General features: G+C 34.8%; 2 protein-coding genes across 3 annotated transcripts; both read right to left on the bottom strand.

Annotated features, from left to right (window-relative positions):
• Positions 1-602: 602 nt before the first annotated feature.
• LOC132306535 (transcription factor MYB102-like) lies at positions 603-2,602 on the bottom strand. Its single transcript, XM_059803952.1, has 3 exons — positions 2,079-2,602; positions 1,811-1,940; positions 603-1,556 (listed from the first exon to the last, which is right to left on the bottom strand). The coding sequence occupies exons 1-3, from the start codon at positions 2,209-2,211 to the stop codon at positions 752-754; spliced, it is 1,068 nt and encodes a 355-aa protein (XP_059659935.1). The 5' UTR covers positions 2,212-2,602; the 3' UTR covers positions 603-751.
• Positions 2,603-3,786: 1,184 nt separating this feature from the next.
• LOC132306520 (putative PAP-specific phosphatase, mitochondrial) lies at positions 3,787-27,450 on the bottom strand. Of its 2 annotated transcripts, XM_059803935.1 has the most exons (10): positions 27,203-27,450; positions 26,995-27,091; positions 26,614-26,716; positions 16,909-17,120; positions 16,193-16,252; positions 14,522-14,558; positions 13,457-13,841; positions 12,428-12,506; positions 12,296-12,346; positions 3,787-10,271 (listed from the first exon to the last, which is right to left on the bottom strand). In XM_059803935.1, exons 1-10 carry the CDS (start codon positions 27,295-27,297, stop codon positions 10,122-10,124), a joined length of 1,269 nt encoding a protein of 422 aa, XP_059659918.1. In that variant the 5' UTR covers positions 27,298-27,450; the 3' UTR covers positions 3,787-10,121. The 2 variants fall into 2 exon arrangements, with proteins under 2 accessions (XP_059659918.1, XP_059659924.1); XM_059803941.1 differs by lacking the exon at positions 14,522-14,558 and having other exon boundaries at positions 13,457-13,845; positions 27,203-27,447.
• Positions 27,451-27,868: the final 418 nt, after the last annotated feature.

The raw sequence follows: 27,868 nt of genomic DNA, 5'->3' as shown, positions 1-27,868 counted from the left end.
AATGAATGATCTATTTGTCGGTGTGTAGACAAATATTGTCCTTATAATATTGATATTGATGACATCAAAATTTTACGTTACCTAACACAAATCTCCTTCTTTATTCCAACTTGAATTTAGCTGTTTAAAGAAACATGGACAAACTAAGCAACACAAGTTTTCTCCTAACTTGAATTTAGCTAGTTATAAAGAAACAAGGAAGAAGTTATATTATATAAATGGTTAATTTAGAAAAGTTAAACTCAAAACTTGACCTTATAACGTGAGATTTTACTACTCTTCTAAGAAATGACCATATATCATATAATAGTAAGTGTATCAACTTTTTTATATTGTTATTTAATTAACTTCCTATTTTTGATCGTCGCCCGTGATAAATATGGAAGTCCATGATATTGATTATTCATGTTCGTCCGTCCATGCATGTTGATTTTTTTAACATGATTATTTAATATTGTGTGACAGATCACATGAAGGTCTATGCTTTGATTAATTATGTTTCTCTATCCGTTTGATGCCATTTGAATTAAATACAAACTAGCTCCCAAATGAGGAAAACAATTTAATACAATACATCAATAATGGAAACTTCAGATGTATGATTGAATAAAAAAGAAAAAAAACACAGGACGATTTTCTTCCCGATTCATTGAGGTTATGAAAATTGCAACAAATTTTACAAGAAATTAAACAACAACAAAGCTAAAAATTAAATCACTGATCAGTTTGATTTTTTTTTTTTTTTTTTTTTTCAAATTACATGATCGAATTCATTAACATCAAAAAAATCTGGGATTTCAAACTTCATCATCATGTTGCTGCAGTAGCTAATTTCTCTCTCGTCTTCTGTGCTGCTGCTGTTGATATACGTCGTGGAAGTCGAATTCAACTGCGTCGGACTCGATGAAGGCGTCGATAAAACCGACGGGAAGCTGAAGTTATTGCTGCTGTTGGACTGAAAATTCGAGTTGTCGGATTGAGGAGGGTCCATGATGCTTTGATTGGAGTAGTCATAATAGCCATAGTTCGGTAGAGCAAAGCAGTCTTCTAATCCATTGTTTTGCCACTCATTTAATAGACAACTTTGGGAGTTAAAGTCCGAAAGAGTTGACGAAAATGGCTCAACATTTGGTTCCATGAGTTGGGACTCATTAGGAAATGGAACACATTCTTGAAATGGTTCTTGAACTTGGCTAGGTTGAACCAATGGAGGCAATTGGTTCTGGATTTGGGGATTGTAGAGCTGGTTTTCTTGACCATTTTGGAGGAGAAAGTTCGGATTTTCGCGCTGAGATTGTAGGAGAGAAGTGGCTAGCCTTAGTATCTCGGGGTTCACTAGGGGTTGGACATGACCTAAAAACCTTGAAACATTCATCTGAGATGGATTGTAGAGTGATGAGCTCAAAATTGAGGAGAGGTCAAGAAGGTCGAGACGAGGACTGTGTGTAACCGGATCAATCCCCATTCGGAGAAGCCTCTTCCTAATGTGCGTGTTCCAGTAGTTCTTGATCTCATTGTCTGTCCTTCCCGGCAAACGAGCCGCAATGGCTGACCATCTATGCTCATACAAGCAAGAAGACAATTAATACAAGGCAAAATCAAACTTTTCAAGTAGTTGACAAAAAGTCTGCCCTACTTTCAATTCATTCAGAAAAAAAAAAACTGTACAGAAATCTGTTTGATTGACAGTTCTGAGAACGATTTTCTAAAAATTCAATTAAAAAAGGATATGTTTTTCGAGTGATATATTAGTCGCGAAACTATATATGTAAAGTAGGTTATTCAAAAGAAAAAGAAAAAAAATGCTTACTTGTTTCCCAATATGCTATGGAGTTGAATTATTGTTTCTTCTTCTTCAAATGAGAATCGGCCTCTTTTGATGTCAGGCCTCAGATAATTTGTCCATCGAAGACGACAACTCTTTCCACACCTTTGCAGCCCTATAAAATTATGAAATTTAAAAAAAAAAAAAAAAAAAAAAAACCCATAATTAAAACACTTGTATAATTCAACCATGCAAACAAATATTATATAATTTAAACATTTTGAGTGAGGAGTGGTAAAATATATATATAGACCTGCATTTTTTGGAAGTGTCCTCCAATTTCCATAACCATTCTTCTGAATAAAATCAATGAGCTTCTGATCTTCTTCTGAGGTCCATGGACCTTTCTTCAGTCCATTCTTCTCACAGCAAGGTGATCTTCCCATGGTACTGTCTCTAATATTCCAGCTAACTAGTACCTTTACAACCTTTTCTAATATATATATGTAGAGAGAGAGAGAGAGAGATTGAATTGTAGAGAGAGAGATATGGGGATGATTGGGAACAGAGAAAGTTGAGACAGAAGATGTAGGGTCGATTGTGGAAAGTACTTGTTGATTGCTGTATAAATAGTGGTATATATAGATGGATAAGAGAAGTGAAAGAAAACAAGGAGGAAGTCAATGGGATTCGGTGCCGTCCTCTGTTTATCAGCAAGGCAACGTGTCCCCTGTTTGGAGAAAAATGTGTGAAACTTCATACTTCAATCTCTCTCTCTCTCTCTCTCTCTCTCTCTCTCTCTTAAATTTGATGGTAAAAACAATTAATTTAAAAACTCTAAAAAATCAAAACGTTTACCTTTTTTTTTTTTTTGACTGTCATGAATGATCATCCCTTTATTTCACAGACTATTATATCTTTCTCTCTCTATATCTCACATCACATACCATCATTTTCCGGCGGAGGTGTCTCTCCAAAACTTCTGGACACGAAATAGCTGTCATCAACTCCAGAGGGCCACGTACCCCCCTAGTGATGCTTTCTTAGATCTCGTGCATGGCTTCAACTCCAAGCCGGCTTCAACTAGCCTCCAATGATATTTATAAGAAGTTGTTAAAAAATAAACATAAAAATAAAAATAAAATAAACATCTACATATATTTTATTCTCATTCTCATTTACACTCTCCGTCCCAAAATAAGTGTCCTACTTTCCTTTTTTGACTGTCCCAAAATAAGTGTCATATTTCAAAATCCAATACATTATTTTTTAAATATTCTTAATATACCCTTTGTATTGAAATTATAAAAGTAATTAAAACTTTTAAAAAATGCTATTGTGGACCTCACAATTCAAATTTGAAAGTTCAATTCAAACAACTTTTGTACTATACTCATAAATTGATACAAGGGCATATTAGGAAATTCATCTCATAATACTATAAAAAAAATTATAAAAAATAACACTCTTAAAAAATTGTATTCCTCATGAGCGACACTCTTTGCGGGATGGAGGAAGTAATATGTATAAGAATCGAATACTATTTATTAGAAATGCACAAAAAAAAAAAAAAAAATTGAGCATTATTTATAATATTAATTACTCAATTATATGAAGACTTGTCAAATACTCATCATTTTAGCAGCTTAGTTGTTATGTGGCTGAGACAATTTTGGCCTAGAGAGACAAAAGTGGCTTCTAATATATAGTACAACCAAATACATTTGTAATAAATGCCAAAGGTGTTGAAAAGGAGCATTTAATTTTTGGCGGCAATAATAGAGTCTAGTGTTTGCCGAAATATTGGAACATTTATGTGGATATTTTGAAGAACAAAAGGTTTCTTCGTTTAATTCCCGGACAAGGTTTTATTCATATTCATTCAAATTTATTTACTGTATTATTTTGTCAAAGAAAGAAATGATGGGATTTTGAAATTTGAGCCCTTTTTTATATGGCTTATGATATCAGCATTTTAACCACTCTTTACTCACCCCTTATCATTTTTTTTTTTTAAAACCAAAAAAAAAAAAAAAATTCTCTCCATATCACTTATTTTTATTTTGTTCAACACAAAACAAGATTTGAGCCATAACCTATTTTATCCTAAGTCACATAAAGTGAAAGCGAGAGCGAATTTAAAAGGGAAGAGTGAGAACGGTAGAATTAAGTCATAAACAGTGAGAATTTGAATGAGAACAAAAATGTGCATAGAGCGTAAGAACGACATATGTTGAGAAAGATTGTGTGATTTAGATTCTACCTTTCATCTTGAAATGACCTTATAAAAGTGTAAAAAAATAGACATTAGTATACAGAGGACTTACTTTGGTAGAAAATAAACTTACAAACTAGGTTTGTCTATTGCCTTTCTATCGTTATCATTTATGTACACTAACATTTTCTGAATATGACAAGTCTCAATTAGTATCATCATTTTAATTTAGACCATATACTAAATTTAGTTTCCATTAGTATCATCATTTTAATCCTTACAATTTATAAACTAGGAACAACAAGAATTGTCAAATATTTTGAAAATTTGAGGAAGGTTTTGTCAACACGAAGGAAGAAAAAAAAAAAAAAAAATCAAAGGAAATGACATTTGATAGTTATGGATGGAAAATGCCATAATGTGCTTCAGTAAGTACCATTACTTGGTCATAAGGGCACTAGGCCTTGCTTTATGTCATAGTCCCATCCATCTCTTACCCAGGTATCGACGACCCCCCAATCTTATGCTCAACATTTTGTTTCATACAGAAAAGGTGAAGATCATTTCATATAAGGTGTGATTTTCGTATCGAACATAGACCCACATCTAGGGTGATTCGGAGATGATCCATGTTCTTGTTTGTCACCACATGTAGGGTAGGATGAAATAATTATTGTCTAGTCTTTGATCCATTGGTCCCGATCAATTATTAGATTATACGGAAATAAAAAAAATTGAATAAAACTGATATAAAGAGAACGCATTTAATTACGTGTTAATTGACCCGAGACTAACGGTCAGATCCAGCAACACAAGATGGAAAATAAGAAAAAATGAATTCAAACAAAATCCAACTAATCTCTCAATCAAAGTCCTTTCCGGTACACTTTTTACACAGTACAACTTCCTGAAATTTACTTTAACATCTATTGTAATACTGAAATTTCACAAATATAATAATAAACCCTAACCAATTTTCAGTGATAAAGTTTCACCAATTAAAATATGAAAAATTCTTCTACAGTAAAAGGCAAAGATTTAAATCCTTCGAAATTTTTTCCTTACCCGGAAGGGGGAAAAACAAAAATACAAAAAACATCAAAATTTTAGTTCAAAGTGAGTTTAATTACCTCCCAGAAAAGAGGACCAAAATTGATCGGCTGAAAGCCGAATGCCACTAGCTCACTAACTGCGTTAAACAGGACACCAACTCGATGGTACATCATTGAACATTTTCGTCAACTTATCATCATATAATACAATATAATATATATATATATATATATATATATATATATATATATATGTGATACATATCTGGTTGCTTAATATAATAAACTATTTTGTTGCATGAGCCGATGGATCCCACTCCGCATAAATTTTGTGGACATAAATACACATTAAATTGTTGTACTGTTGTTTAATTTATTTGATATTAACAGCAACTTTACGTTGTACGTGTCAAAAGACAATAGCTCCCTATTACTAGGACCACCATCATAGAAAATCAACCAATTATCAGCCTATCAAAATTATGCCACGTTGCAACTTGCTGTCAATTTTCCAACATTTAAATCCGTACAATTTTTTATGTGAGTCTCTTAAATCAAACGTTAATTATTACTAGTATTACTTTATTTATTCCTTAGTATTTTAACGGCACAAATAAAATTTTAACACAGTAATATCATATCCTAAAAATAATATGGTAAAATCCAATTTACACTAAAATCTCTTTCCAACACTAATATTTATAGTTTTAGAAATTAAATTTAATTGTGTTAGAAATTTTTTACAGCACCGGTGTAACAACGAACGGCAGGAGATTCTTACTCGTGTGGTAAATTCTGTTTACATAAAATATCATTTTGCTTAATGGTAAACTACGTACTTGTATTTGAGTGCCATCTGTCAGTTTTTATGAGGACACTTGGGTAATTTAAATATCTGAAAATTGAAGAATTCTGAACAGGTGTCCTCACAGTACCCAATATGTTGCTTTTGTTTACATCACAGTCAGGCGCCTACTATTTTTGTTTATATATATATATATTTTTTTGTGGAAAAGTAAAAAATATACAACTTTTTTGAATCCTTGTTCATTGGTCAGTGAATCATGTGCACATGTGACTAATTCGCGTCCACGTACCTTCACATACTACAATTTAAAGGGCATGGTCAATTATTATTTTATTCATCTACTTAGATTTGTCCTAACTTCTTTTATCTAGTAACTTTTTATAATTGACCCAAACCCATCACCATGTTTATCCCCCCTTTCTTATAGTTATATTACAAGGGTAGTTTATACTACCCTCGATTTGAACAAATTATATACAAATTGTTTAACGTTTATTATTTTAATTTAATTTTTTTTTAAATTTGGTGTATATGTTCAATAACATTTTTAGTATTTTCTTTGCTATAAACCTATCAACCAAATTATATAAAATGACAATTTTGCCCTTTTCATATAAAAAAAAAGACAACAATAAACTCATGTGTTGTAATATAAAATATTATTATAATATAAGGCCATTATTGACTTTTCACATTTAAAAATACTTTCCAGCATTCGACGAACAGGTTTAGGGAAGGGCAAAGTAAGGTCTACAATTATATAATTTGTTCAAACCTTAGGGAAATTCGATGTATTTTTACCCTAATTATAAATCCACACATATTAACAAAGTGATTGAACCATACGCTAACATTTCTTATTATAAATCTTGACTACAAGAATAAGAGGATAAGCATGATCGACTTCAATTAAACATATCCTAAATATTAGGCTAATGTCCCCGTGTCTGGGGTCTTACAGGCACCAATATCATATAATTAACCAGAATAGATGTCATACAGATTATTCATACTGTTTGTACTTAAATTAAGGAATTCATGACTAAATTTTATACCGAATCAGGTAATTACTTGTCCAAAATCTAGGATGTTCTTGTGCAGTGTTACCGGAATAAGTTGCCTACGTCTTAAAGTTGACCAGCAGAGATATAAATGTGTATGCGTTTGTGTATGTGTGTGTGATAGATATATATAAATATGTATTAGGTAGATGATTTAAATGTTGTTAGTTTCTGTTGTGAGCTGTTAGATTGCTCCAACAAACGTTGAATATTAAGCAGACGTGTTATTGTCTCAGGCTCATTTATTTAACACACTGTTTTCACATAGTTTAGAGCTATTTCTGGGATACGAGATCCAAAGCTTGTGTGGATGGTGTGCCAACGTTACTATTATAAGCAACCCCATGCAAATTATATATGCTTTGTGGATGTTATGCTAAGGTCACATTATTATAAGCAATCTCATGCATATTTGTTTATAAACTATGTAGTCTATACTGAGTCCACAATAGTTAATACTCTAATGGAAATGATGATCAAAGCAAGGCTAGAGAAGAATACGACCTGGCACTTATTTGGCGTCGAGAATTTTCCCGGAAAATCTGGTCCTCACGTTGCTTTTGCATCCAACGTAAGCGATTTGGGACACGTGGACAGTTGAATTCTCTGGAATGGCGATCAATTGAGCCAGGTTCACGAGCTCCAACCTGAAAAAGGACAATCTACTTGTTTTTTTTCATACTTGGTGCCTCCACACATGGATTGGTTATGGTGAGCTTGAGTTGAATGCAAGCAACAGTACACTATGTTCAAACAAATTTACTAAGATTCACATGTAAGAAGGGACAACTGGTTGATATTCATATAAACATAGAATCTAATTGGCCAATGACCACATCATCAACGATGACCGATAAATTGAGGATCTACAACATCATCATTGTTTAACTGCAAGTAACTCAAAATTTTTAGAGAAACATGTTTCGATCCAGAACTTCGAAAACGCATATTGGGCTGATGGGATTCAATTTTGACAACCATGGAACAAATGCATGTAGAAGCTACTAAAGTAAATCGGTTTCTATAATTTTGCAACTCAAGCATCCAAGTAAACTCATTTATGCCTTTCGGGTGAAGTTCAGAAGGGACCCTATATGCTCCTCCCATGCACACAAAAAATTATAACAATAAAATAAATAAATTACTCCGTCTCCCTTGAAATATGTGCATTTCGGTTAATTTGGTTAGGGACTATTACCTCTCTGCTCTATAACCATCTAATATATTCAATTTTGATTTCGTCTAAAACCATCTAAAACTTAATAATGAAGACCATTTCTCATATGTTCCTGGCACCTGCTGATGTAAATATCGTTTGTAGTAACTCTTTTATTCTGTTTAATACATCAATAGAATGGTAAATTTAATTCTACAAAGATTATCATATATAGGTAAGAATACTGCCCAAACAAAATTTACCTTTCTAATCATCATGACAATCAAGAGATAATTTAATATTTCAGCACATTACTAATAGGGGGAAAAAACAACTACCTGGAAATCATAAAAGCATTAAAAACCATAATATTAATGTTATCCTTGGAGCTGTAACAAGACATATAACTTCATGTACATAACCAAGCTTAAACTTATCCAACAACTGATGGAAAAGCCAGATATTTTATTAACTCTGCTTACTACTTTCTAAAATTGAAGTTACATCAACCAACTTGATGTAATCAACCATGTGAGGTCTTTGAAAGCAAGTTCATTATTAGACAATAATACACCACATGGGAAAGAAATGTACCTTGAGTATCAGCCCAGTAACTTTGCTTCCGGCAAAAAATGAAGACCTATCTCTGAAAAGGAATAATAAGATCGAAGCCATGAAGATTGAAAAACCTTCCTTCTATGAAGTCACATGTATGTTGATATGATATACCTCCCAATGGATAAAATCACCTTGTGCACAGACAAAACTATGGCCTCCACATATTAACGTATCAGGTTGTAAATAACAACTTAATATAAGCCCTTTTGGTCCATTGTTCCCAATTAATATAATTCTCAAACCAATATTTTTTTTTCCAACCATATGACAAAGGGTGATCCACGGAAGTCCTATTATTCAATCTAGTTTGAAGAAAACCAACAATTAAAATCATTGGAGCAGTTAATGCCTCAATAGATCAATAAAATTAGGGCGGTAAATGAACCACTACAAACCCTATATCCAAAGTTGCCACAAATTCAGACTGAGCACATGTTGCCTCCACACGACTGCTTGACAATATGCTAACATCAAATTTAGGTGATATGCCAGCACTAATAAAGCCATAAAACCAGCCAGGTTCTTGATGTCCAACATTTGGTGGTTTGTGATTACCATACTCACAGAACTGGACAAGGCATAAAGTCTGGGACTGCAAGAATTATTACTCATCAGTTTGTCTTCACCAAGGAGTAATTTCTCATGAAATATCCAAGATTCTGACTTTTATAAAAGATATAAAATCAGTTCAAGAAAGAAAACATGGTGCTTCTGATGAGGAATTCACATTTCATGCACTAACGTCCCTTGCAAGTTTGAGAATGAAGGGGGCTCAGGTTATTCCAAGCAACCGAAACCAATTCCAGGACTTCGTCTTCAGAGGGTTAGATATTCAGAAGAGACAGGACTTTGAAGTTTTGGCCAATAACACAATACAATGTCTAATGATGGTCCTAACAACTAATTATGAGTTCAAAGTTATTTTCATTAATAGTTTTGGACCTTAACGTGCATTAATGTTTTGACATCTTTACAGCTCATTGCCTTGTTTTCTCTCTCTGCTAAAAGTTTTCAACATTCTTAGCTGTTTATTTTATTTTTGTCATGTAAAACCCTTTCGAAAATCACATTAGGCAGCTAAGATTGCATATGGTGCTCAGTGCATCACAAGAAAGTTCGCAATGTGGACTACACTTCAGCTGTGCCACTAATTAGCCATAACCAGCCATAACTAACTAATAATATTTCTTCCTCTATGATGTTGTGGGGTAACCTTTTGTTAGTTTCCCTAGTTCATCCAAGAAACCACGTCTGGAATTTGTAACAGTTTCAACTGTGCATATTATTACTGGTTAACAACAGTACACATGAACAATTTTGACTACATTTCTCGAATTTGAGGATTTGAAATGAATGGAACTAATAAAAAAATTTGGAATGAAGAATCACATCTTAATTTGAAAATGGTGATGGCAAACATACAGCAGGTGTTAGTGCCGAATACCATCAAACGACTAATGAACTAGAAGAGATCATCTCTTCTATCTTACTATGTAAGCTGCCATTTGTCACAAGGATGCCACCTGAAGGATATATGACCCTCCGCTCCGTCTGATCTGCTGCAAGATCAAGTTTACTCCCTCTCCAGTCAGTCACCTAATAACAGGTTAATTTCTTAAATTCAATTCAAAGAAAGAACAATCTTTTGGAAAATTTATTCCAATGATCATACATATAGGGCTATAATCAAATACAGACATGGGAGTTCTCAATAAGAAGATATCACGAATGAATAGAAAAAACTGAAATTCTCAATGTTTGTTAAAGCATACAATTGGACTTCTCAATAAGAAGATATCACGAATGAATAGAAAAAACTGAAATTCTCAATGTTGGTTAAAGCATACAGTCAGGGAGGTAAAATTACGAGATATGTAATCACTCATTAAGTAAAGTCACTAATGTGTGTCAATTTTCATGAAAAGCAATATAAAACTTGTCTGTGACCAGTCTACTTTTTGTCTTGGTGGCTTTGGGTGTCAACTCCCAAGCCCCAATCAAGGTTTCAAGAGCGGTAAAAAAAAATTGGTTGTCTGTGATATGTGTCTTGTGTGCCTTCTGTTTCTAAAGGAAACAATATATAATGACTTTGGTGCATTCACAGCATTGGCATGATCCCCGAGCCCCCTGTTTGTGTGTGACCATGCTGGTTTTCATGGAAACTAAAACATAATTCCTTCCCCCCGCGCTTTCCCCATTTGTGTATGTGTATGTGTGTGTGTGTGTGTGACATTGTTTTCTCCTTTGTGAAATTGCTCTCATTTTGCGCCACTGCGAAAGGCTTCTATACAAATATTAATACCCCAAAGGCGTTCAATTTGTTCTCTTCCTTTATCGGAGAACAATCTAGTCGCAACTGCTTTTGATAATTCAAATACTAAAACTTTCAACAGAAATTGTGGTTCATCTTTTCATTATTATATTACAATATATGAAATTGAATAGTCAATCCCAAATAGTCAGGACAATGCTTTCTTAAGTTGACTGTATATGAAACAGAACAGAATCATACCTGTTAGTTGTTTTTCTATAATTTAAATCCTCATTGAATTGTTTCAAGTTTCATGTATCTTGCTTGCCTCTCCTATCTTCTGTTTGTGAGTGTGTCTGCTCACAGATGTGCCCAATCCCACTAGGTATGTTCCGTAAAGGCAGAGAAGGATCTCATTTCGCGCAATTTAAGCTTGAAGTTTTTACATGGCCAACCTAATCCATGAATTGAAAATTTAATGTGTAGAAGTTTCTAGATATCTGACACCAAAATGTTTACAATACAGTCATCTAGAAGTGGATATGTTGGTCTAGCAAATAGAAGAAAAACTGTTTAGTTCAGAATTTCAGATTGGCACAGGCAGACCATGTGGTGTTCCAATATAAACAATAAAATAGGGGTTAATTGTTCAAATTAGCCATGTTGGATAAAGGTCATATAGAGAATTTTCATCCCCAAATACAGCGTTCAATGGAATCTAAACCACATTGAAGTTTGACTTACACAGCTTACTGATTTACAGTGTTGATTTGTATGCAGCAATTTTGCTTGTAATAGATCCTAATGGTTGCATGTTAGATGCTAGAATAAATTCTATAATAGAAAGGGGGTGAAAGGCTAGCATGTGCAAGTTAACATTAAATAATGAGGGACAAAAAGCATCTGTAGTTCAAAGGATTACTAAACATCCTCAACATTCTTCTATTTCACTTTGTCAACACCCACCATGGAAGACAAATCTTCCTACTCTTAATTTTACACTATCGATCTTATTAGTATATTTAAATTGATGTGACAATGGTGCTTTTGTATCTTGTCCATCATAAGGAGCACATCTGATTTCATTTTTTAGATTCAATAAAATAGAAATCTTCACAAAGCATTTCAAGCTTGCTAACAGGTGTCAATATTGGTGCTATCCCATTGCTTTTCCCTTCCATATACAACAGGCCTGCAGAACATTTAGACCATTTTACAGTGCATTTCTGTTGTGTTTTCCATACAATACATCCTCATTTACTGACCTAGTGGTAATTTGAACAAGAGAGAAGAAAATTTGGCATATAACCAATCCAAGAATAATGAAACATTCAGAACAGAATGCCAGTGGAGAGACGCAGATGCATACCTTTCCCCCTGCTTCATGCACGCATATTATTCCAACAGCATGATCCCAAGACTATATCATAAGTGAGATGAAGTATCAAGTCATGCTGCTGCAATTTCAATACCAATAAATGAGTAAATATAAATATAATACCTGGATAACATTTTGAAGCCTTGCAGGATGAATATAAACAGATGCCCTACCAATGGCCACCATCAAATACTTCGTCAAACTACATACAAGAAAATGGATAATTGTATCATATACTATATATAGAAATTGTTAAAAATGAGAGCAAATGGAGGGCATAATGAGATGGGAGAGTATGTTCTAAGAACGGATGCTTGATAATCTAGAAAACAGACACGGAAAATTCCAAAAAAATCCAAGGATAGAAGGAAATAGGTAATAGCTTTATATCACAGTTGAGAACAATTGGACTGGTACAAAAAAAAAAAAAATAAAAAGTGGAATGCAGAACATGAAAGATATGGGTGCAAGACAGAAGTTCTTAATTGTGGAAAGAACATCAACAACGAAAACCACAAGAAGCAAACTGAACTTTGCGCGCGCGCGCCGTGGGGGGGGGGGGGGGGGGGGGGGGGGGGGGGGGGGGTGTTTGGGGTTGGGGTATGCCAGAGTGTTCTCATTCATTTCGAGTAGAGTCTGTAGAGATTAATCCCTATGAAAGCACACAGTCATCCACAAATGAGTGTTGCAGCTTATGAGTATTTTGGACTTTACTAGCATGATCAAACATCAGAGCTTTTAACAAATTTTCTTCATATTCACTCCTAATATAAAGTCTGGTGCCTAACAAGCAAAATGAACTCTAGATGTGAAAACTAGCTACTCTGCGTGCAAATTACAGTATTCATCTTTAAATTATGTAATTGATAATCACCAAGAAGAATTCTGGCTACCAGTGAACAATATCTCTGTGATTTGTAGCATTTATGGGATCAAGTATATAAAATTAAGAAAGGGAATGTACTTCAACTATTAATAGATCTACGTAAAAGCTTTACAACATGCATCACAAAAGAAGAATTAGTTCATCTTATTCTGGAAGAAATCTGACAGCCAATGAAAGCTAGTTCACAGCATATGAACAATCAAAACTATAAGTAAATCCATTAAAAGTGGGGATGAACTTCTACTGTTAATGGAGTAAAAAGTAACCTTCCACAGCATATAGGCAGAAGAAGAATTTGATTATTCTCAATAGTCTCAGCATTGGTTGTTGCGCTAAATACAGCCGATAGTGGCCAAGTCTCCCATGTTTGATTATCCGAAATACAAATGCGTGCTTCAGGAACTAAGCAAAGCCCATCCACAGAGCATCTAGTCCAACTATCGGACATCTTGGCCATGCCACTCAGAGCATCTGACAACCTCTTTGTCCATGTTCCACAGCCAACATGGGCAAACATAATGATGCCTGATCCAGTTAGAATCTTTTCATATTCTGGCACTTCAATGGTGGACTTGTTGGAATAAACTTCCTGCCAGTTAGGGCAGCCCATGACTCCTACTACAATCTCTCCTTCGACTACAAGAGCCAAACCTACCTAGAAAAATGTGCCTTAGCTAAATGAGGATAACAAGAAATACACACTGATATAATAAAAAAATGTTCAAAAAAAAAAAAAAAAAGGTGAGAGGAAAAATTCTATGCAAAATATATATATATATATATATATAGCAACCAAAGAAGACAAGAAACAGAGATGGAGGAATCTAATTTAAAACTTTTGGGTCATAAGAATTGTAAAATATAGATGGCATTCAGTTTGTTTCTTCTGAAACTTGTGGCTCCATTACTTCCTCCTATAACATACACACACAGATACACTCACAGACACATTTTCCAGGGCTGCTTTTGTAATAATGTAGTGAATAGCTGGTAAATTCTCTGTAATGAGAGATCGCATCAGACCGACACAGGAAGTAATGATTCTAGGATGGTTCCCAGCCAAGCGAAGAAAACCACCAAGGCTGATGAAAGGTAGAAAAGCTTTTATCACAACTGACAGAATTCCCAAGATAAGAGAACCATTTTCTGGTGATTTAGTCCTGTAAGTAAAAACACCTTCATATTAGGACTTAAGACCCTCTTTTTCTCCTTATGCACTGTTTGCTAAGCTGAAAGCTTTTCCCTCACAAATTTATTTTTGAGGAATATATTTTTGGGTAAAATTTATCTTTGTTCCTAGATTTCCAGTAGTTTGGAACTTGGAAGAGAACCTTCTTCTAAAATTAGCATAAGATCACCATGGCAACCCTGCACCATCGCCAATAATTAGAGAAAGGTTTGAATTAGTAACAAAACTCTAAAACCAAAAAATGAAGTTCAATTAAAATAAATAACAGAAAGGAAAGGAAAGTTAAGCATCCGCTGAGAGCTGAGGACTGATCACTGGTACTTCTGTTAAAACCCAAAAGGGTTTACAGAAACAATATACTAAGAGAGAGAAAAGATGAGCTAGGAATCAACAATTCAGGACTACTCAAAGAGTTAATAGAATTGGAAAAGAATCTGACAAGCTTATGTCCAGTAAAAGAGAGATGTTGGGGGGGGGGGGGGGGGTGGGGGCGGGGAGGACTGTGGTGAGGGGTAAAGAATCAATACGGAAATAGTCTTTTCTGTTGTGAAGCATGGATACGAGATACAAGGATGCGGAAACAACATGGCATGGATAAAGGTACGCAAAGGATATGGCAAAAAAATAAGACACAGGTACGCCAACGATACGGAAAAAATAATATGTTATATTTTTATATATAAAAATTTGATTAGTTTTCCATAATATTATAAATCTAAATGTAAATCAACAATATGTTCTAAATAGTCAATTAGACAATACGCAAAGACAGATGAAGAAAACACAACCCTGGAACTCGAATACCCAAAATAGTATGTATCTGGTTAGTAGATGCCGGTCATCGAGTCTCTTCCCTTAGTAGACACTAGATTGACAGATATATATATATATGGAAAGAAAATAAAGTAATTCAGAATTTTTAAGATTGAGCTAAAAGTATTGAACTTGTATCATTGAGATCCTACCATCTCTGTCTCCCAAGTATCCAAAATAATGTCTACAGAAAACATTGGCTCAAAACTCTACCTCTTGTAAATGGTGGAGGCGGGGAGGTTAGAAGCCGCTACAGCCCCTCAATAATTTAAAACACATAGTTACTTTTGTTGTTATATCAGAGCATGGACCAAAATTCAGTAGCTCTCCTTCCCCTCACTTCCAAGAAAAATTTCAGCAGATTAATCATTGGCCCCCCATTCCCCCTCTTCCAAGAAAAGGTCCAGAACATTAATTATTGGCCCCCACTAATCCTTTCCTTTGTTGACTAGCTTGAGAATTATGTTGTACACCCAAGAATTTGAAATACCTAGTTAATTTTTCTAATTTATCAAAGCATGGACACAAAATTCAGTAACTTCTCCCATCACAACCCCACCCATCAGAAGGAGGGGTATCCAGTCAATTGTTCACTACCTCTGAAAAAAGGTATGCAACTCCTTATACCCAGACACAAGTGTCGAGGTTCTGTATTTGCTATGGTACATTTGATTGGGAAAGTGAGATTATTTGTCTCCATAGCAACTCAGTCAAGATTCCTACTTCAGAGCAAGTCAGCTGTAGTTATACACATTACATTCTTTTTGCAAAATCTCATTCAATTCACTAGGGAATTTACAACCAAAAAAAAAAAAAAAATAGTACTTCAAAAAACAAATGAATCAATTTTTGATAAATGTTTGAAGGGAAAATTTATCAAAAAAGAAATTAATAAACACTCAAAATGCAAGTTGGTCAGGTTAACACTAAAGCAACCATTCTTAATTGAAGAAAAAATAAATAAATAAAAACACTACAATAAGCAACAAATAGAACATACCACATATAAGGCCTCACCACCTTTCACAAAACCTTTTGTCCCATCAATAGGATCCAGTACCTGTATCAAGTTTACTATCTTAATAAATCAACATCATCGATGGCTTAATCTGAATTATCTTAATAAATACAAAGAAAAAACTCTAGAGACAAAGACTAATACAAATTAAGAAAAATAAACAGTCTTTTCTTTCTAGTAGGAAAATGAACACGTCGTGTATATTACTTTTTCCATCTTTTTTCTATTTTAAATCAGAAGGAAGCCAGTGCCCAAACTTAAGAAACATGTCATGTTGGAAGAAACTTAAAGGGGCACTGCAGAGGGTAACCTTACTCACATTCACAAGAGCACACAACAGTAGGATCCACAAATACACATCAGCTAACAAATGCATGTGATAATGGCATTGCATGCACAAAATTCAGGTTTTTCTCTAGCAACAGGGAAGGAGAACGAGCAGGAGCAAAGACCATAAATTAGTTTTGTTACTACATGAAATTTATTTGTATTTTGAAGTTCACATTTTGAAATTTATTTGCAAAGACCATAATTTTTGTTGGATACCATGTGCCTCATCTTTTATCAACAAAATGTTATTTGTCATTAAAATAACAAAAATGAACAAACGCCAAATTCTGAACAATTTTAGAAAAATTTTGACGTTTTCAACTGCATCAGATTCAATGGGAAATCTTCAAAAGCTCAGATAAACTCACCCAATAAGTGGCAGGCTTAGGTCCAAATGTAAAGGCATCCTTGCCCCCTCTGTCAATTGCTTCCAATACATCAGCTTGTGTCAATTGTTTATCTCTGAAGCTTGTTTTATCAGTAACCACATTTAAAACAGAATTTTCCAGATTATTTGAACGTACAAATGCTGAGTCCTCTTCAGCCACCAAGGGAATGGAAGGAAACAATTTACCCAGCTCTGTTACGACATGAAATTTTTTTTTTGATAAATTGAAGGTGTTTGTTGCCAAAAAAAAGAAGTAGATGAGGGTATTTTGCAACTTTTTGATAATATAAGGTGGTTTAGTGCAATTTGGCCAAGTAAGATATACCAAAGCATAATGTAATGTATAACAAATTAGTACATTAGGGTGTAAGAAAAAGTACTATATCAGGGTAGAGTCAGTAGACCACTAACAAAAAAAAAAGTATATTGGGGTAGAGTAGAACTAATTGCTAAATGAGAAATTAGTAATTATTAATTAAGGAATGTGATCTTTTTTTTTTTTTTTTTTTGGAATGTGATGTTCACACTCCACAAAAAGGAACTAACACTTCACTTGGGCTTCGTTTCGATAAACAGAAGACAATAGAAAAGAAAGGATAACATTTGCTATGAGAGAAAAGAAAAGAAAAGAAAGGATAAACCTGTATTCATGTTTGGATTAATTATGAAGGAAAGGAAAGGAAATGATAGTATTCTTGTTTGGATAAGGTAAAGGAGAGAAAAGAAAATATACTCTTTTAACCAATTTACTAGCATAACTTTTGTATTTTCATTATAAGTTAAAAATAAGTTGATGTGGTATCTTATACAAAAGTACTTCTCTTTTTTTCAATGCTACAAAATAAATAAATAAATAAAATGGAATGATTCAAAGTTTGTTATAGAATTGAAATTTTCTGTACACTGAAAAGAAAAAATTAACCACAATTTTTTTAAAGAAATATTATTACTACAAAAAAAAAAAAAAAAAAAAAAAAAAAAAAAATTGTTATTGTTACAAATTTATACCATGTTTCTAAAAAAATTCAAATGATATTGGCTTTCGAATAGTTGTATAACAAGAAAATGTTTTGGCAATGGAAAGAACTTGTATGACACAGTTTTTGAATTAAAATGGTAACCCAATATAATTTACATGTCAAGAGAGACATGACCCAAGCAGTGACAAGATGATGAAATCCAAAGAACTAAGTAGAAATAAATAAATAAATTAAAGGCTTAGTTTACATTGTGACTGATGGCAAAATAAGCTGTGTAGTGAACTGGTGATATAAAATTACTCATACGAACATTTATCCACCAATTAAATCCTGACATTTATTGTGTGTGGGACGATTTCGGTCCAAGGAGCAAAGGCTCTTTTAAATAAAAAAACCAACCATTAAATCCAAACCGGAAGATTTTATAATATGGGACTCAAATGTCATATAAATTTTTTCTTTAAAATGTTGAAGGCATTTTAGGTATCATGAAAGTTTTACTTAACTTGCTATCCTTTCTCTCCAAATCTTCTCACTTTTGAAAGGATAGAAAAGGAGAAACTTGGAGGGATAAGCTATCCTTCCTAATCTCTCTGAATCATTTCTTTTCTCTCCTTAATGGCAAACCAAATATAAAAATCACTATCCCTACCTTTTCCCTTTTTTTTTTTTTTTTTTTTTTTTTTTTTTTTTTTTTTTTTTTTTTTTTTGAATCCATCAACCCAAATGAAGCCTTAATTTTTTTTTTTTTTTTAATAAAAGGAGGACACAATTATCCCTCAAAAGTGGAGTGTAAGGCTACATTTTGGAACAATTGTTGGAGCATAAGTGCTTTTAAGGGGACAAAACTGTCAGTTAACCGAAAACAAAGAAGCAAGTGGAGTGCTATTATATTTTTATGGAGTACCAATATCATTTCCCTTATGGATTGAATGAGGCTATGGCCTTAAATAGAACGGAATGGAAACCTGGGATTCATGTAGCCTGATGAGCACTGAAAAGTGCGTATTTAAACCCCTTAAGCTTAGGCATTCTAGTACCTTTATCTATCTTACTTTACCGTTTTAGATTGATTTCGTATTATTTCCATTTTCAGGCACTTATCCCGAAAATAAGCTAACTCAGCCAAATAAAGCTTAATTGAAGCAATTCTGAGATTAAATAAAGAAAGGAGCAAAGTGGAGAAAGAAAGAAGCAAAATGAAGCAAAGCAGCAAGTTCGATCGATCCAAGTTCAAGGTTCGATCGATCGAACAATGATCGATCTCAGCACTTCAAGATAGATCCAAGCCTTGACCCAAAGCACTTAAGTCCAAAAGTTCGATCGATCCAACATCTTTCTTCGATCGATCGAACACCTTTGTCCTTATCCAAATGATTGATCCTATCCACAGCTGTACCATCCACTAACCACTTTTGTCCTTTTCCCATAAATATTTCCCATAAATATCTCGGATTTGTCTCTTTCCAAAAAGCTCAGCCAGTTGGATCGATCCAGCCTAAGTTCGATCGATCTCACTTACTTTCGATCGATCGAACTTCCTCTAGTGCGAAAAAGTTGAAATTCCATCTCATTGAAAGTTATCCTTTATCCAATCATTAGGGAATATTGTGTGCACGACCCCAGCTCATTTTGGGTGTCATTTTGACCTACCTATATAAGGATAATGATTGCTTTTTCAAGGGGAGCCAACATTATTTTCATATCATCTCTTGGAGAGGAAGCTTAGAGGAGGAGGAGGCTAGAGACACCATTGGAGACTCTTCATCAACAAGGAGCAGACTTCAACCATGGAGTTAGCCCTTGAGGGTTGGAGCATCCTCACCATGAGTGGCTAGACATCCTCTTGGGGCTAGAGTTAGCCCCAAGCATGCTTTCTATATCTTAATCTTGTGTATTATTGAGGGATTAGTGTTGTAATTAATGTTTTGACACTTTGATATATATAGATCTTGTTTAATCAATGATTTATGTGGTTTAATGCTTCTAATTGATCATTTCATTCTATCCATATGTCTATGTATGTTAGAATAGATGTTCATATGCTTATTTCTAGATTTTGTGTTGTTGATGCATGTCTATGTGTATTGATGCCATAAATTTAGAGGTTGTCAAAACATAGTGCTTAAAGGAATGTTCCTGTGATTCTCTAGATGGTTCATGCTCATATTTTGATGGATTGTGTCTCCTTCTTAGCTAAATTAGTTTAATTTCAATGGCTTAATTGTAGTTTAGTGATAGTATAATATTAGATGGGAAGACAATCCATGCTAGTTGTTTGATGCTCCATACTTTTGAATGCAAGTAGCATATGTCTCTAATTTTGTGTTATGCATGGTTGTGAGTTCAATGAAAAGGATCAATGATTTGCTAGATATGTTGTGCTTTTCACATGCTATTTAGACAATATATACTTAACTGCTAGATATATTGTGTTTTTCACATGTTGGTTAGACAATGTATGCTTAATTAGTCATCCTTACTTGTTGAATCAACCAAATACACACACACCAATATTGCAACACCCTAATTGCCCTCATTAATCACTTGTCAATAATATAGAAATGCATTGCTTGGTGGTGATCTCTAAACCCCAAGACTCTTCTCTCTCTCTTACTTACTCTCCATTGCATTCAATTACTTAGTTTAATTTAGTTGCTCTCTAATCTAATCAACCAACCAATCAATTGTTTGATCACTCGACCTACTAACCCTAATAGCGATTCCACAATTAACTCCGACTCCAATCCCTTGGGACGATCCCTACTCGCCCTAGCTATATTTATAGTGAAAGGTAGTAGTGGCTTTTACAAATGTAAAACTTGGCCCTCGCCTAAATTGCACGCTTCTCCAAGCTTGTGGTCACCGCGACTTATAATATAAGGACCAACAAGTTTTTGGCGCCGTTGCCGGGGATTAGGCAACGTCGTAGTTGTGGAATCAATTAGGAATTAGTACTCTTTTGATTATGTCTTTACTTGTTTCATTTTTCTTTTGGTTACTTATTGTGTTTGTTCATATTTGACAAGGAGCATTGAGTAAGAAGGCAAACAAAGGAACATCCAAGTAAAGAAGCTAAGCAAAGAAAGGAAAAATGCTAAGAACTTAAAAATTGCCAAGCTAAGCTTTAAATTTGGAGTTGAAGTGCTAAAGGACCTTTGTAAGACTTTCTTTACTCAATCTCTTAGTTAAATCGTCGGCCCGCGTGGAGGCAAGTTGTTAAATTCTTAGATAGATCGTGAGTCCGCGTGGAGGCAATTTACTTTTCTTTGCATGTTATTCAAGCATGGGAGTGTGGGTACAATGTATGTGGAGGAAGTTTGTTGATGGTTGATTTGTTGCAAAGGGGGAGTGCTTGCTTGTTTTGTGGTGATTTGTGTGTCATTTGTAGTCTTGTGTAAACCTCGCCATACCATTCATGCTAGGCATTCACATGGAAAATCTAGAGGGTCATCGTGGCTACTTAGACCCACGTTTCATGCAAAACCCACCACTTAATCAACATGGCCCCGGAGTCCAAGCTCCAATTCCTCCAATGGTCCTTCGTGATCATTATAATCTTCATGCATACCATACACCTACTTGCATCGTGTTGCCTAATTTTGAGGCTAATCAATATGAAATCAAGCCCGAGACCATTCAAATGTGTCCACTCTTTTATGGCTTAGATAAAGAGGAACCATATAGGCATCTTAATGAATTTCTTGAACTATGTTCCACCGTGAGGTACATTAATGTCCCGGAGGAAGTTCTTAAACTACTCCTCTTCCCTTTCACACTTAAAAAACAAAGCAAAGCATTGGTTCAATACTTTAAGGGTAAATTCAATCACATCTTGGGCGCAAATGCAAAATGAGTTTTTAAAAAAATTTTACCCCGTAAGTTTGACCAATGTGATGTGTGCTTCAATTAGAGAATTTTCTCAAAGGGAAGGAGAGTTGTTGCATGAGGCTTGGGAGAGATTGAATGACTTGCTAAGAAAATGTCCACATCATAGCATTCCAAAATGGCAAGTGATCCAATACTTCTATGAAAGCCTATCCGATATGCAAAAGGATATTGTTGATACCTCATGTGGAGGCTAATATTTTGGGAAACATGAAGACGACATTTGGCACCTCTTTGAGAAAATGAGCGAGAATTCTTTGCACAAACATTACATTTCTCGGTTCGATCATCATTCTAAGGAGTAAAGTGAAAAAGTTTGTCAAATTGAAAGTTCAAGGGAAATTGTAGCCGAAGTTAAAACTCTTTCTCAAAAACTTGATCAATTCTTGTTAAGTTAAAGACCGGCTACCAATTCATTCCCTCTTCATCATTTTTCTCAATCTTGTGAGCCTTGCATGACATGTTCAAGTGTTCTACATACTACTTCCAATTGTCCCCATGGACATGTGTTTAATGAACATTTTGAACAAGTCAATGCTACATTTGCTCGACCTTATTCAAGTGCATATGTTCCAAAGTGGAATGAGAGTCCCAGTCCTTACCCAATCAAAAATTTTCAAAGCAAATACATCCCACCTCATAAAAGGAATGGAGGGTCCCAAGGAATTGTTTCTTGTTCTCAGCACCAAAGAATGAACCACTTTTCACATCCTCAAATGTATGACTCCCAAATTGACACTCATTATCCTCATGCATTCTCTAGCAATTCAACATTTGAAGATACGGTTTTGGTAGCTTTGGATAGCTTAGAAATGAATACCAACTTGTTGCATTCCCATTCTTAATCAATTTCAAAGCTTGAATCCCAAATCGGGACCATAGCTAATGCATTGAATGCAAGAGAGGTTGGGAAATTACCTAGTCAACTCGAGAGGAATCCAAAGGCCCAATTTTGTGTGGAAGCAAACCCTACATCGGGGTGTTCTTCCCAAGCTCAAGCGCAAGCCATCACCACTTTGAGAAGTGGCAAGTAAGTGGATAATAGGGTTGAACTACTGAAGGAAGATAGTGAATCGGTGCAACTTAAAGTTGTCACCCATCCAATTCCCAATCTCACTCCTACTTCCTTGGATGAAACTGTTCCTAACCGGAATTCTCAATCTTCTCCATCATCCTTTCAAATTACAAAGTCTTGTGAGCCAAAAGCTCCATTCCCTTATGCTTTAAAAGAAACTTCACCTTTAGGGAGGCAAGAAGGGAAAACACATGACATGATGGAAGTTTTTAAGCAAGTCAACATCAATCTTCCTCTTTTGGATGCCATTAAGCAAATCCCACCTTATGCAAAATTCTTGAAGGATCTTTGCACACAAAAGAGGAAGAGCAAGGGTCCACGCCCTAAAAAAGTGTTCCTCACGGAGCAAGTGAGCTCCATTCTTCAACAAAACACTCCACTTAAGTTCAAAGATCCCGTTGCTCCGACTATTTCTTGTGTAATTGGAATACATGAAATTCGTAGAGCTCTTCTTGACTTAGGTGCAAGTGTCAACTTGATTCCTTACTCCGTATATGTCCAATTAGGGTTGAATGATTTGAAGCCAACCTCGGTGGTACTTCAAATGGCCGATAGATCCGTCAAAACACCTAGGGGCATGGCAGAGGACATCCTTGTAAAAGTGGATAAATTCTACTTTCCAATTGATTTTGTAGTTCTTGATACCGAGCCGGTTGCCAATCCTTCCACCCACATCCTAATCATCTTGGGAAGACCATTCTTTGCCACCGCAAATACAACAATTAATTGTAGATCCGGGATCATGGATCTTTCTTTTGGCAATATGATGGTCAAACTCAATGTTTTCCATGCAAGTCGACATCCCACAGATGAAGAATAGTGTTGTCTTGTTGATGTGTTAGATGAGGTTGTTGCGGAGTCAATTCCAACAATGATTACGAAGCAACCAATTGAGGATAGTCTTTCATCTCTTTTATCCGATAATCCTCTTGCTTCTTGTCTTCTTGAAATGTATGGAAATTGTGGATTTGATGATGAAAAATCAATGAATGAATTAAGCAATCTCATGGAATCGGTTGCAAGCTTAGATTGTCCATCTTGGAGAACTCCAATAAAACCCCTTCCTCCACTCTCTAGCACTCCACCGGTCTCATCTTTAATCTCTCCACCAACTCTTGAGCTTAAAACTCTACCTTCCAATCTCAAGTATGCCTTCTTAGGTCCAAAAGAGACTTTTCCGGTTATCATTTCTTCAAGTCTTGAAAAAGATCAAGAAGAGGCACTCTTAAGTGTGCTTAAAGAAAATAAGGAAGCCATAGGATGGAGTGTGGCGGATCTTAAGGGAATTGACCCTTCTATTTGCATGCATCGCATACTTATGGAAGATGAGACAAAACCCTTTAGGGACGCCCAAAGGAGATTTAATCCAAACATGAAGGAGGTAGTCAAGAAGGAAGTAGTCAAACTCTTAGATGCCGGAATCATTTATCCAATCTCCGATAGCAAGTGGGTGAGTCCAACTCAAGTAGTTCCCAAAAAATCGGGGATTACGGTGGTTGAAAATGCAAAGGGTGAGGAAATCTCTAAGCGTACCGCCAATTCATGGCGTGTATGCATTGATTACCGTAAATTGAATGCCGCCACTAGAAAGGATCACTTTCCTTTGCCATTCATTGATCAAATTCTAGAAAGATTGGCCGAGCAACAATATTATTGCTTCCTTGATGGCTATTCGGGATACAATCAAGTAGCCCTTGACCCATTAGACCAGGAGAAAACCACATTTACATGTCCATTCGGCACATTTGCTTATAGACGGATGCCTTTTGGTTTGTGTAATGCACCTGCCACATTCCAAAGGTGTATGATGTCAATTTTTTCGGACATGGTGGAAGAGTATCTAGAGGTCTTCATGGATGATTTTTCTGTTTTTGGGTCCTCATTTGATGCATGCCTTAAAAATCTAGATTTGGTGCTTAAAAGATGTTGAGAGACAAACCTTATTCTTAGTTGGGAAAAGAGTCATTTCATGGTTCAAGAAGGCATTGTTTTAGGTCATGTCATCTCTAAGAGGGGGATTGAGGTAGATAAGGCGGAAGTTGAGCTCATTTCTGAATTACCTCCACCTTCAACGGTGAGAGAAGTTCACTTCTTTCTAGGTCATGCCGGCTTCTATCGCCGTTTCATAGCTGACCCCTAAGTAATTAAGAAAAAGCTTTGTTGTTGTTGTACCAATATCATTTTCCTTAATTAACCACTATATATTAAATAATAATTACTAATATATTACCCAAATTGAGTAATCTTTTAAATCTAACAAAATTCACTAGATAATCATTCGAGAATTAACACTATAAAATTCTAGAAGTAAAACGTATGTATTGGTATGAGTGTTATCAAAGGCCTAAGGCGCTAGAGGTCCTTTGGAGGCTTGGCGCAAGGCGTGGCACTCATTTGAGTGAAGCACGACGCACCGTTAAAATATTAAATTACTATTAAAGCATTCATATTCCATATTAAAGGTGCAAGTGTTGTCAAAGGCGCGCCTAGGCACACAACAAGTGCAAGTGTTGTCAAAGGCGCGCCTAGGCACACAACAAGCGCAAGTGTTGCGCTTGTATAACCTGGAGCCTAGGCGCGCGCCCAGGCGAGCCTTTGACAACACTGATTGGTGGTCCTATGAAGCACGGACATGGACACAATATACGAACACGACGCGATGCAGAAACGGTGGTACGAAAATTTCTTATAGAATAGAATACAAATACGGCAATGATATGTCAATATAATGATATACTGTATTAATGCAGATATATATAAAAATAAATAAATAAATAAATAAAAATATATATAGATATATATATATATATATATATATATATATTTCAATGTATAAAGTAGTATAATAACTATTTGTCATGCTATATATATTGTTACTAACATTCTTTTATAAAATAAAAATAAAAATTATGACAAACAAGCTAAGAGTTGAGAGTTCGATTGCACGCAAGGATAAATTTTAGACTTAATTAGTCATGATATATCTCTCAATACTTCTTTCAAAAAAAAAAAAAATTTGTTGTTTTAAACAATATTACTATGATATAAACTTGGAAAAAATAGTTTAATATTCAAGACTTGTTAAATATGTGTCTCGAAGTATCAGAGAAGTATTCATGAATACGAAGACAAAATATAGAGAAGTATCAGATACGTATTATATATATATAAGATTATTTTCAAAATTTTAAAACTTCTAGGATGTATCGGGCACATATCCTCTCAAGTGTGAGGAGTGTCAGTATTCGGCATGGACATGATACACGTACGTCTCCCTTATAGAAGTATCCGGCTAACTCTTAGATGATCACAGTTACTCTAAAACCGTAATTGAAACAGAAATTATTACTTCCAACAATAGTTAAATAAAAAGTTATATTTCTTTACATAGGGTTTATTGACAAGCCAAAGCAAAGAATAGATAGGAGTGTTTAATTGCCCAACCATATAGGTTAGCAAGGAGGCCTAATTATTAGGAATTGTATTGTATGTCAGAATATTCCGTTTTCAAAACCAATATATAAAGTCATAATTTTGCTCAAGTTTTTTTGGTTGGATGGTTCAAGTGTCAAGAGTAGTTTGATCATTGAAGGCATTATGCAGAGATACACCAATATATGAACACATTAGGTCAGGTATGAGTGTGCCAAGTACACTTGATATTTACAAATTAAGTCAAATTGATATACATACAACTTAACTAAATAATCAATCTAAAAGAAAAGAGAATGAAATAAATTACCCAAGCTAATTAATGCCTGAACCCCAAAATCCGCCACTGTGACCGGAGTTAGATCAGTCTTTTCAACGACCCGTCCATCAGTAGAGAACAGAGACTTATGCACCTGCCAATTATCAACATACATAAAATATAAATTAAATTAAAAAAAAAAAAATACTAGAAAAAGAAGATAAATTAGAGGCAGATCTTCGTTGTTTTCAGCTGTTTCGATATCTAACAAATTAAAGCTCAAGAATGCTAATACTCTCCTATACCAAAATAAGTGAAGAATTTAAGATTCAGAATGTTAAAGTTTTTGTTTTCACTTTGCAACATTTTCTCAGAAACCAAACAGGGGATAATGGAAAAAAAAAAAAAAAAAAAATTAGTGTGAGAAATTACGTCCACACAGAGACGACAAGCTCTCTCGACAGCATCGACAGAGGCTCGGAGCTCTCTGTGGTACTTGGCTTTCTGCTCCGGAAATGGAAGGCTCGACCTGAAAATTCACCACAAGATTGAATCAAAGAACATCGCAAATAGACCTAGATTGCTGGGAAAGGAACGAAGGGGTGGTTGGATTGGGGAAGAAAATGGAGTGCAAAAAGACCTGAGGATGAATCGTCGAGAGAGGTTGCGAAGAGGTGTGAATGGACGGTGAGGGCGAGTCGGATAGAATCGAGAAGCTGAGTGTAGGACATCCATGGCGGGAAAGATGGAGAAGTGGACTCTAATTGGTTAGCTGTTTTTTTCGAAGCTCGAGGGGAAAAAGGAAAGAGGAGAGACAACGTTTTTGGTCATGGGAAATAAAGAAAAGAAAGCAAAATATAGGAACCTCTCTTCTCTTCGCGTTTGGATATATATATATTTGTTTTGTGGGTGAAAATGGCTGAACAAAATCCCAAGAAGTTTTCCAGGCTAAAGTATAATCTCAAACATCTAGTATTCGGTGTTTGCAAATCATTTCGAGTATTTGATAATAAAAATAAAATAAAATAAAATAAAAAGATTGTTTAAGAAGTTTCAGTGATTTTTTTTTTTAAAAAAAATAATAAAAAACAATATTTTTTCTTTAATTTTTTTTTTTTTTTGGACGGATAAATTATATTTATCTCTTCTTTAGTTAGGGTTTATTACAATTATTTCTAATGTGTTTTAAATAATTAGATTACTTCTCTTCTAACTATACATGTGTAACAAACTATCCCCTGCTTTTAGTTTCATTGATTGTGTCAAAATTTTTAAGTTTCATATGCCAAATGTGTCCTCCAAATTA

The sequence above is a fragment of the Cornus florida genome, unplaced genomic scaffold (genome assembly GCF_030987335.1).
Source record: "Cornus florida cultivar Cherokee Brave unplaced genomic scaffold, ASM3098733v1 CherokeeBrave_3.0.0_Hap2_Chr01, whole genome shotgun sequence".
Classification (NCBI taxonomy): Eukaryota; Viridiplantae; Streptophyta; class Magnoliopsida; order Cornales; family Cornaceae; genus Cornus; species Cornus florida.
This window is presented reverse-complemented; position numbering and strand designations above follow the sequence as displayed.